The sequence below is a fragment of the Panicum virgatum genome, chromosome 2N (assembly GCF_016808335.1).
Source record: "Panicum virgatum strain AP13 chromosome 2N, P.virgatum_v5, whole genome shotgun sequence".
In the NCBI taxonomy this organism is placed as follows: domain Eukaryota; kingdom Viridiplantae; phylum Streptophyta; class Magnoliopsida; order Poales; family Poaceae; genus Panicum; species Panicum virgatum.
The window spans coordinates 23,395,282-23,407,414 of NC_053146.1; the positions used below are offsets into that span (position 1 = coordinate 23,395,282).

General features: G+C 48.1%; 1 protein-coding gene across 1 annotated transcript; it reads right to left on the reverse strand.

Annotated features, from left to right (window-relative positions):
- Positions 1-10,328: 10,328 nt before the first annotated feature.
- On the reverse strand, positions 10,329-11,894 carry LOC120660085 (transcription factor MYB44-like). Its single transcript, XM_039938431.1, has one exon. The coding sequence runs from the start codon at positions 11,626-11,628 to the stop codon at positions 10,600-10,602; it is 1,029 nt and encodes a 342-aa protein (XP_039794365.1). The 5' UTR covers positions 11,629-11,894; the 3' UTR covers positions 10,329-10,599.
- Positions 11,895-12,133: the final 239 nt, after the last annotated feature.

Consider the following 12,133-nt stretch of genomic DNA (forward strand, 5'->3'; position numbering starts at 1 on the left):
GGCAGTAGGGGGGCTGGAGCCCGCTCAGCCCCCTTGGATCCGCCCCTGGCTATAGTAGGCGTGTGACAACTAACCACCGGCACGCCGACGCAACTGCAAATATATAATTGTCGCTCGCTGTTCGGTCTGATCATCCATCGAGCTTGTGGATAGACTTAGCTGGCCGTGCACCGACGGATTTATATATATCTGTATATATTATCATTTTTTTTAAAAAATAAACATATATTATATTTTGTGCACCATCGCATGAACATGAACAGTTGGGAGAGAATTATGCTCCGAAGTGATCATGAGGGTCGTTGCTGCCTAGGTTCCATTCATCATTAAAAAAAAACAAAACTGTGATACACCCGCGTACGCGTGTACAACAGGACACAAAGTCCCGCTACTTCGTTGATTGATCATTTGGGGGGGTGTCCGTCTCATGTTTTTGCTTCAAACGCAACTCGATCACCACCGTACCGCACCATGTATTTTTAATCCGGCCGGCTTTCAGCAGGAAGCTTGACCACGAGTGTAGCAAGCGAGTTGGTACTCATCTCCACTGGGAGAAGAGCACTGCAGCCCGAAACCAGAGTCTTTGCATCTTTTTTGCTTTCTGAAACGAAACAGTCCACGCATATATGTCACTTGTAAGCTAAGAGAAGTGAAGAAAATTGGGCGACGGAAAGCAAGAGGATGCGAAACAAGAGAGTGCTGACGAAACCAGAGAGTGCTGACAGTGACAGGAGCGACCGCTGGATAGTTAGCGAGGCCGTTTGCCTCGCCCAACTACCCTGGCATGCAAACACCACAGGCCAAAACGCACTTTGGGGATCTCTGAATTCCGGCGAACAGAGTACAGATAATCAAGCAAACAGATACTGTACATGACAGAGCATCTAGCGCTTCTGGTTCATTAACCCCGTGCTTTAATTTGTTGGTAAATAATCGCCTCGCCCCTGCTGCATTTCCGTCATCGTCGCTGCTCTGCAGAGAATGGGAGAAAGCGATCGACCAGTAATGAGGTTGCCTGTTTTTGGTCTCAAAGGACGATGCTTACGCTGTTCTGACCTGACGGCTTAGCAGTTAACCATCTTATCAGCCGTCGCAAGTCATTTAATTAGTTTCCTTGGCTACTCACTATTGGTACAAGCATTTCAACAAGTCCATTTCCTGCATTCATTGGACATGAGGCATGGGATCCATTTCCTGATATTTCATTTAGTGGATCGGGTACGGTTACGGTGTGATCATCAATCAGACAATCACTATGCGAATTATTGTCTTCCGAAAACTACACCCATCAAAGGACCACGATCATAGTTAAACTTGGGGAATTTGTATCTGAAACTAGAACAGGTTCTGTTGCCAGGCTAGGATGAGGTCGCCGGTCGCCGGTCGCCACCACCGGGCGGTGCCAGGCGGTGGTCCTGCGACGTGGCGGCGGAAGGCATTTGGATCATTGAATGGATGTGGGATGCCGTTTGTTCGCCGCACCATCAGCTGGCTGTTACGGCAATCCCGCCTTGCCGTGCCAAACCTAGCTTTCCTGCAGCACGGCATCGGGCTGCCGGTCGCGGCGATCCTGGCCGGATTCCCCCAACAACTACCGCCAAACGCAACCGGCCAGGGAAGGGAAGAAGCTGCTACGGAGTACTAGCTAGCTAGCTGCAGGTGTTGCTTTCGCGCCGTTGCTGCAGCTGCAGCTGGTTTGGCCTTTGCTTGGCTCGCTGCAGCCGTTGCTTTCCCCCTCGCCGCTCAACACGGCACATCAGCGTGTTGGTGGTGACGCCCCAACAGAAAAACGGCTCTTCTTTTCCTCTCTTTCCGTCTCCGCTTCCCATCCACTAGCTGCTCCATTTGATCTGCTGCTGCTGCTGCTTTTTCCGCGTGATTTAGAAACTAGAGAAATATTGGAGGCCGTTTGCTTTGCGGTTGCAGTGTCGTCTGCAGCGGCAGTTAGCAGGCAGTATTCAGTAAAGTACTCCTACTGCTACTGTAGAACAAGTCATGCATGTCAGGTTCAGTATCAGGGAGGCTGCTGCCTACGATCCATGAGCACAGGCAGCAGTGCCGTAGTGATGATCACAACGAACTGCCCCTGAAAACAACGCGTAACCATCAGATGATCGAATACCATAACATTGCCTGATGGCCTGATGCCAACGTCCAGCAGCAGAAAAGAGATGTGGACAGTGCATTTTCTAGCCGGCCTCTTCATTCGTTGCTGTGGTGGTTCTTCTCCTTCTTCTTCTTGGGTTGGTTGAGCGGTTTGGGAGGAGTACCCACCAACAACCAGGCATGGTGCCGCCCTGCCTGTCCTCACCAACGGAACAAACCGACACGCCGAACCGTAAAGAAACACGGCACGCCTGGGACAACGGCAGCAACGTTTGGGACATGTACAGGGCATCCGTCGCCCGGCCGGTTGATTGTGCAGTGCACCTGTGCTCCCTGGATTTAGTTGAGTCATCAATCAGGCGGGCATATCGGTGCTGTTCAGCTCGCTCTCAGGTGGAAATTGCGTAGTAGATGCTGCGAATTTGAAGAACAGAACGTCTCAAGCTGCAGGTGGCGTCGTTAAGTTTCCGTTATCCATTTGCTCAAAAAAAAAGTTTCCGTTTGCCATGATTGATGCTTTTTTTTAATTACACAGTACAACATCCCGCTGTCGACAGTAACATCGCCTACCACCGAATACACAACGCCGTTAAATCCTAAAATATTTACTCACATAGGAAGTCGAATCTAGGACCTGACGTGCTACTGAGGTTTTTGTAACCACTAGGCTACAAGTCCTTTTTCGCACTATGACTAATGCTTGGGAATGTTACCGATGCAATAAGAGGTTTTGATATATCCTTTCTACTAAAAAAAGGCTTGATATATGTTTTTGCAATGAATTAGGATAATGCTGGGGCAAAAATGTTGAGGCCCAGTTTGCATGCAAAGTTTTTTTTATAATTTCTAGCAGTTTTGTAAAATAAAATAACATGGTTTTGCAAAATAGTTTGATTTCCAAATTTAGGATAAAAGTTTGCCCGAATTCGGCAGTTGGATGACCTATGTTGTTCAATTTTGTATTGAAGGTTGAAAATCAGACTTTAGCGATAGTACAAGAGTGTAAATCGAATTTTTCCCTTTGAAAATTCCAATAGGACACTTGTGACAAAAAAAATTATAACCAAAAACTTAGAGATTTTTGCGCGCACAAACTTCTTGAAGAACGCCCCCAACCAGTTGAAATTTGGTTTTGTTGACCGTGTCTATGTCGGAGTGACACCTTTAATGTACTCCTTCTGTTTCAAATTGTAGTTCGTTTGACTTTTTTAACTCTAAGTTTGACCACTCGTCTTATTCAAAAATTTATGCAAAATGTCACTTCTTTTGTTGTGGCATGTTTTATTAACAAAAGGTCCTTCAGAATGACTTAAATTTGACTATGTTTGCATAAATTTTTTGAATAAAATAAGTGGTCAAATTTGGAGTCAAAAAAAGACAAACGAACTATAATTTGAAACGGAGGGAGCACATGATATACAAGCTCTCATACGGCGCAATGAACCTCCCTAGCTAGCTAGAGTTGTTGCATTGCATGACAAGATGGCATGACCCGGGTTTTGTTTTGTCCACGCACTGCACAGACCGACGGCACTAGCTCGCGTCTTCAAATTTGTCCAGGTGCTACTTGCATCACCTTTTCCGCTCATCCCCGGGGCAAGTTGCCTTGTGAGACCAACCAAGACGTTGGCCCGGTAGTGGCATCTCGCTCGTGTACATGACACGGGCAAAGCGCGTTTTGGTTGCGGACGAAAACGTACCACACCGACGACTCCCGCTTGACTAGGTAAGGATGGAAACGGATCGGATACGCATGGAATCGAATTCGGATATTGTTTTTTACCACATTTTAATTCGGATACGAATATGGATACAAATATTCTCGAATACGAATACAAAACGGATATCTCGGATTCGGATTCGCATTCAGATATTTACTCAATTCAACGCGAAACGAATATCGCTAAATTCGATCGAGACAAATAAGATTTTAGTACCAAGATCATCGATAGCCAAAGCGAATCAAAATCAAATTATACATCTAATAATCTCTGAAGTCATAGTTAATTAAAATCATTGGTGAAATAAATACGAACAATATTAGGCAGCACCGCAGCAGTCCTCTGCACCCTCACTTTAGGTCTCTAGGGTGCACTTTAGGTCTCTAACAGGCAAATACGGAGGTCCCAAATCAAAATACATGATACTGAGATTGCATATTAAAGTACATGTCATTTAGCTCATAGTAGTAGTGAACTAATAAAATTAAGCAAAACACATTCAGCAGTAGGCAGTAGCACTCCCGGCAGGCCACCACTTTCTCCTAGCCTACAACCCCCAGATGACATACAGATTAGTCAACATTTTATTGCTGCATTTGAAAACACACAGGTTCATAAACTGAGAACTACAGAAGGCATGGAAGTCACCTGAAGCGGAAATAGTCCTAATTTTCTTCCACTTCTTGATCCATAATATTGTCATCATCATTAGCAGGAGCAACTACAACAGAAACAATGATATGTACAACAAAATAAATGTGGCCATCTAAAATTAAAACATGTAAATTCTAGCTCAAAGTTCACATACCATCATCATATTCAGCATTATCATTCATACTAAGACCAGCCAAATCATCAATAATGGACGATATACCACTACAATCTGAAATAAATGGACAAAAATATAAGGTGAAATCAGTAGTGACTAATCAGTCAACTAGGCATACAAATACAATACTAAGAAGTATGGCAGTCACATTTACCTTACCTTGAGGCTGAAATCCAATCCTTAGTGCAAACAAGTGCCTCAACAACTTGAGGGTCCAATCGGCTACGATATTTGTGAACAATTCTTCCTCCAAGACTAAATGCAGATTCAGATGCTACTGTCGTTGCAGGAATAGCCAAAACATCCCTTGCCATTCGAGCAAGGATAGGATACCTAACACCATGGGTCTTCCACCAACTTAAAATATCAAAGTAATCACCTTCTTTCCAACTCAATAGTGGTTCATTGCAATACTGCTAAAGGTCCGACAGCTCATGGCTTGTTTCAGTATTGTCCCTTAGAAACAAACTCAATCTTTTTCTCTTAGGCTCCTCATTTAAGTCCACATAGCACTGAGAAGTTCTAGCAGTTCTAACTTGACTATTTTGCATAGGGCTTGTTTCAGAAGCAGCATACATGGAGGAATATGAATCATAAAGCTTCTGCAGAATTTTTTTAAATTCATACATATCATCAAATCCATAATCATCTGACATCTCACTATAATAAAATTCAACCACCTTCATCTTGTAGCGAGGATCTAAGAAGCATGCAACTACTAGAGCAACATTGCTTACTCCCCAATACTTGTCAAATTTCTCCTTCATGGACTTTGCCATAGAAAGAATGAAACTGTCCCTGCTTTTGTTCCACTCAATAAGCTTGAGGTTAATTTCACCAAATTCTGAAAAGAATAAGTTTGTTGTTGGATAATGAGACCCCGAGAGAATTTTTGTGGCTTCATAAAAGATCTCTAAGCATTTGCACAGAACAGTAGCATTACTCCAATCTTCTATTGTAGGAGCATGTGGACTATATTTATCAGGATAGAGTAGAATAAGCCTTTGGAAAACCCTTTTGAAGTGAAGAGCATCAGCTAGCATTAAGTATGTCGAATTCCATCTAGTAGGCACATCTAAAGAAAGGCCTCTTTCTGCTACTCCCAGTTCAGCAACATGCTTCAAGAATATCTCTTGTTGTTGTGGTGAACTCTTGACAATAAGGACAAGTGCACGAATATTTCCAATAACTTTTGAAATTGTGGCCACACCATCCCTAGCAATGAGGTTGATATTATGGGTAGCATAACGCACATGAAAGAAGTTGCCACCACAATGCAAAGAACCATGATTCTTAAGAGTTGAAATTATTGTGTCCACACAAACATTATTTGAAGAAGCATTATCCAATGTCAACGCAAATAATTTATGATCAAGGTTCCATGAGCCCATTTTTTGCATATATGCAACACTCAAATCAGCTCCTCTATGACTTCCTTGAAGATGCATGAAATTTATAATTCTTTTCTGTAATTTCCAATCATCATCAATAAAATGACAAGTCACACACAAATACCCCTTATTTTGATTAGAAGTCCACCCATCCATGGTGCAACTAAAGCGACACTTATAAGAGGCAAGATAGTCAAAAAGCTTCTTTTTCTCATCATAAAAAATAGCCATTATCCTGCCCCTAGCAGTATTGCGGCACCTTATTGGAAATATTGGGCACAAAGATCTATTGAAATCATTTGTGTACTCATGCTCACAGAAGCTGAATGGATATTCATGCATAATAATTGCAAGATAGTATTTTCTCATACTAGTATCCTCATCATACTTCCAATCAGCTCCTTTCAATTTTGTAATGTTAGGTTTCCCTTTATTTTCATCATGAAATGCATGGTAATGATTCCATAGACGTGTGGTACCTTGCTTACTTTCTACACTAAGAACCTCTTGACAATAGTTGCATTATGCCGTCCTCTTCAAGACAACCATGTCATCCACCTTTTCTTCTATAAGCACTTCAGTGAAATGTTTCCAAACAGGTGAAGTTTTCTTCTTTGGACCCTTTATTTTGGTGACCGAAGTTCTTCCTGTTGATGACACCTTCTCAATTCCATCACCAGGTGCATCAGTAGCCTCTATATTAGGCTCTGTCTCCCTATCAGTAGCATCTGGTTCTCTTCCATTTACAGATGGCGCACTTGTAGCCTGCAAGAAAAAAAAATACAAACTCTCAGGAATTTCACTTACACTTTCTCATCACTTAACTCCACAGCAATTCACTCACCTGCTTATTTCTCGATAACCTTGCCCTTCTTGAAACCATGGTTATTGATCAGCTTCACTACTCCTTTAGCTCCAATCTGTAGTTAGAAAATAGAGAGGTAGATCGGATCAAATATTATCACTATCATTTAGACAAGAAAGCCTGTTACAGAATGCAACCAATGGTCCAAGAACCATCCAGTGGTAGCTAATTTCAATCTATCAAGATATATCAACGAACAATCCTGTGGCAGCTAATTCAAGAAATAATTTCTTCTAAACAACAGTGTCAAAAAAATGAATTGGATTAGTCGTTACCTACTCCAAATATCTCTATATTTTTTTATGTTCGTCAGATAGCATACGTTTGCAAGATGAATAATGATGCTACATTGCTACTTGCTAGTCCCATCCCAACTCCCAAGGCCAAGTAGTAGTCATCGCCCAAAAGTAATAATGAAATCACTCAAATTAGAAAGTCACCTTTGCTGGTTTAGCAGCAGATCTGAAGGGGCGGCAGGAGGAGGGGCCACCAATGCTCGATAGGCCTTCAACCAGGCTTGCCTCGACCTCGAATCAAATTGGCACCGTGCTCTTGACCGTCGCAGCAGGAGGGGGAGGGTTATTGACCTCGAATCAAACTTGGGAGCACACCAGCACGGAGCAGAGGTCGCCAGCACGGAGCAGAGGTGCCAGCAACACCTGCAGACCAGGTAGGGGGGCGAGCTGCAAGGGTTGAGATGGGGAATTTTAGAACCGGAGAATAGAATGACTGAATGGGAATGGCTGGATGATGGGTCAGTAATGGCGCGCAAGGTCTGATTTTCGCGCGCGCACGACGGCTGGGCGGGGATTCAGCGCGAGAAACCGCGAATAGCGCAGCGGCGGCGGCGCGAGTGCGCGAGCACGGCGGGCGGGACCGCGGGAGGCTGAAATATCTGCGACAGAAACAGATAGTATCCGCTTTCACATCCGTATCTGCGTGAAATTTGGATATCAGGATCCGGTTTTGCAAATCGGATACGGATACATCCGTTTTAGCATCCACATTAGAAACGAATACGAATGCGGATATCCATTTATATGTTTAAGCGAATACGGATGTCGGACAACTCGAATATCTGCTGTCTGTTTCCATCCTCTACCGGCAAGGCAATGCTGGAGATCGGATCAGCCCAATGATCTGTGGCAGGAACACTGTTGATCTCGCTTGTCTCCAGGCGTCCAACCCCTTCCCTCCCGTGCTCGTTGCCACTGGTGATCTCGCTAGAGATCCGTTTCCACCCGCCGCCGTGGATCGTCTCGATCCCTCTCCAGGTGATGGAGGACAGGATGGGGGTGGGGGGGGGGGGGGGGGGGGGGTTGGAGCAGCCAGGCAGGCAGGGCGGTTAGCTCGCTCATCCTCCACTCCGCTCTCACTCGCTCTGCCAACGGCCGGCCCGGCTGGCAGCCATCATGGCCGGATACAATTCCCCTTTCGTCCTTGGACGACCTCTTTGTTTGGGCGTGTTTAGTTCGCGAAAAAATTGCTTAAGTATGTTTCGGTTTTATTTGGCAACTATTGTTCAACTATAGAGTAATTAGTCTTAAAAGATTCGTCTCGTCAATTACAACTAAACTGTGCAATTAGTTATATTTTTTAATTATATTTAATACTCCATACATGTATTGTAAAATTTAATGTGATGTGTGTCAGTGAAAAATTTTGAGAACTTTTGGAGAAACACACAGCCCATATTTGCCTTTGCCCATGCCAGATGCCACGCCATGCTCTGCTCTCTTCCTCCAAGTCCCAAGTCCCAGCCAGGGTTTTAAAATCTGACCGGACCGGCCTAACCGCCGCCCTCCGGTACCGGTTTACCGGACCGGTTAGGCAGGTAACCGGTGGAAACCGGTTGAATTCAAATCCAAATTCAAAAACTCCCATGCAACCGGTTCCGACCTTTTTACCGGCCGGTTTGACCGGTTTACCGGCCGGTTTGATCGGTTTGAAATTCAAAAGCTCCCGTGCAACCGGTTTACCGGCCGGTTTGACCGGTTTACCGGCCGGTTTGACCGGTTTGATCGGTGGGCCTTCATGGGCCGGCCCATTTTTTTTCTTTTTCTTTTTTGATTTAACTTTAAATTCCCACAAACTATACTAAATGAATGAATTTTTGAGAAAATTTGACACCATTAGATTCATCACACCTTGAAGTATTTTTAGGAATTTTTTGTGAATTTTTCATTTTTTGAATTCAAATTTAAAATTTGAATTTTGGCCGGTTGGGTACCGGCCGAAACCGGAACCGGACCGGACCGGTTTGACCGGTAACCGGTCAAACCGGACCGGTTCCCACCGATTAGGTTAACCTTGGTCCCAGCCCACTAGTTCGTCCCTGTAGACCACGCTAGTAGTATCCTTTGTACGGCGGTCCTGCTCTGTTCTGCACCAACAAAGTAGCTGACTGAAAACACGGAACAAATTTTCTTCAAAAAAAAACATGGAACAAAGTCATGCACACGCGCATTGTTTGCAAGCAAGAGAGCAGAAATGTGTGATCCATGCCTCTTCTCATCGACATCTTCTTCATTTCTTTTCTCTTTTTTGTTTCGTCTCTGTACAAAAAGAACATTGGCTGTGTTTGTGTTTAGATGCGAAAAGTTTGTGAAAAGTGTAGTACTTTTCGTTTGTATGTGGTAAATATTGTCCTACCATAGTCTAACTAGACTAAAAAAATTCATCTGGCAACGTACATCCAAACTGTGTAATAAATTATTTTATTTACTCACATTTAGGGTTCCATGCATGCATCATTTTGTAAAATTTGGAAACTTTAGGAGAACTAAACACAGCAATTGGATGCATGCATGGCTACTAGCCTACTACTACTCCGGCTGGGATGATACTCTCTGGTTACCCACCAGCAAGCAGCAAGCAGCTGGCAAGGAAGGAAGCATCCTTCTTGCTCTGCACCTTATTTCAGGGGAGTCTCCAGGCTTACAGGCAGACGAGAAGACCGAGTTTTCTTCGGGCCTCTTTGGCACGGCTCTGCCCGGACGGGCTCGGCTTCTTGCTACAGTAATAAGCAATGTGCTCCACTGTAGCGACGAAAAAAGGGCTCCGGCTCCTTGCTACAACCAACGCGGGGGGTTGAAGCCGCCAAAGCCACGAATGACTGGCTTCTCCGCTCCAGTGAACAGTAGTCTACAGTACTTGAACAGTACGGGGCTGGAGCTGGCCTGAGCCGCGCCAAACGGGGCCTTCGTCTCCGCGCCCTGCTCTGCTCGCTTCGAGACTTCCTTCCATTAGGCTGACCACAGCGGAGGGAGCAAGAGCAAATTTACTTCCTTCTCGTTTTCCACGCCCTCTCTGTCTACAGTGCCAAACAGTACATCTACAGTATCAAATAGTGTATTTGCTCCTTCATTTGCTCCTTCCACTGTGGACGGTCTTAGAGCTACAAGACTGGATGGAACTGGACAAAAGGGGAAAAAGACTGAAGAAAAGAAATGGCTAGATTTAGGGAACTCTAGACAGGGGGGATTTTGAGAAGGAAGGATCTTTCGTTTGAACGACGACAGCTTTGGAACGAAGCCGGTAGAGCTCGGCTCCTCTTCTCTTCACTTCCCGCCGCCGCCGCCGCACGGCCTATGTTTCGGCCTGCCTGGCGACGCCGTTCCTTCTTGCAAGCGCGCCGCCGCCGCCGCCGCGGATCGATTAGCCGTTCATCGTTGTCTTGGGCAGCCGCTACTCGATCTTGGCCATGCCCATCATGCGCTTGCTGACGGCGTGCACGGCGCCGGCGTCGGCGCGCGGGTCCAGGCCCGACCCGGACATGTAGTTGCGGACCTCGATCCGGATCATCTCCTGCATCATCGACAGGAACTCCGCGCTGAACGGCGCCGGGGACGGCGGCCGCGGCGACGCGAGGTTCATCGCCGGCGGCTGTAGCTGGAACGGCAGGCTCGGTTGGGCGGGCGGCGGCATCTGAGAAGGAGCCGGCTGCTGCGGCATCTGTACGGGAGGAGCTGGGGAGGGGGACGGATCGGGCTGCTGGTCCAGCCCGGGCAGGGACAGGGACAGCGACAGGGAGGTCGCTGGGGGAGGCGGAGGAGGAGCCTGCTGCGGCGGCGGAGACGGCGGCCGCGGCGCCAGCGGCGGCGGGAGCGCCACCACGCCGCCCGCGCGCGGCACCGGCCTGTACACGTGCTGCTGCTGCTGCTGCGATGTCACGGCAGGAGCAGCCGACGGCATGACGGAGGGCAGGCTGTGGTGGCTGGAGTCGCTGAGGTCGGACCCCGACGGGCTGCCGGGGCTGAAGCAGAGCCCCGGGTGGCCGTCGCTGCTGGTCCGCTTGAGCGGGCGCTCGTCGTCCGCGTCGGCAGCAGCGGCATGGCCGGCGGCGGCGTAGTACTTGCGCTTGAGCGTGGAGTTCCAGTGGTTCTTGATGGCGTTGTCGGTGCGGCCGGAGAGCAGGCGCGCGATGGTGGCCCACTTGTTGCCGAAGCGCGCGTGCGCGCGGAGGATGGTGTCGTCCTCCTCGGGCGTGAAGGGGCGGTGCTCCACCTGCGGCGAGAGCTGGTTGCACCAGCGGAGGCGGCAGGACTTGCCGGAGCGGCCCGGGATGGAGCGGCTGATGAGGGACCAGTTGCGCGCGCCGTGGCGCGCCACGAGCCGCTGCAGGGCCTCGTCCTCCTCGGGGCTCCAGGGGCCCTTGATCCGGTCCACGTCCGGCTTGCCGTCGCCGGCGCGGCACGACGGCGAGGAGGACGCCATGGGTGCAGACGACACGCGCGGGCTGCTGGTCGCTTCGGGCCGACCGATTTGCGATGATTGGTGGGACGGAGTGGCGAGTTCTTTCTTGGATGGCGGGGCGGAGGGAGGGAGAGGTATGGGAGCGGAGGTGGAGAGGGAAGGAAGTGAGAGGTTGGAGAGAGGCAGGGGAGGGGGATATATAATTACATAAGCGTCGGGGCGGTAGGGATGGGAGAAGCCGGAAGCCGGTGGGAGGTCACCGGAGCGGAGGGCAGGCGGGGGAGGGCGTGCGTGCGCGTGGTGGTGTGGTTCCAGCCGGGCAAGGCAGACGCAGTTGGGGGTGGATTGGGTACAGCTGGCCGGGGGGGGACACGCGTCGCCCCTCCCCCACGCGCGCCCCGACGACCCGCCCGTTGGTCGCAAAGGACTCGAGTCGAACAAAAAAAAGATCTCGGGGCAGAGGTGGTTGGTCGGTTGGACAGCAGTTGGGTCGGGTCGTGGACCTGGACCGGGTGGCGGCTCAGCT

Excerpts from the sequence above, each read along its gene's own strand:
- LOC120660085 (XM_039938431.1), bottom strand. The coding sequence starts at position 11,628 with ATGGCGTCCTCCTCGCCGTCGTGCCGCGCCGGCGACGGCAAGCCGGAC.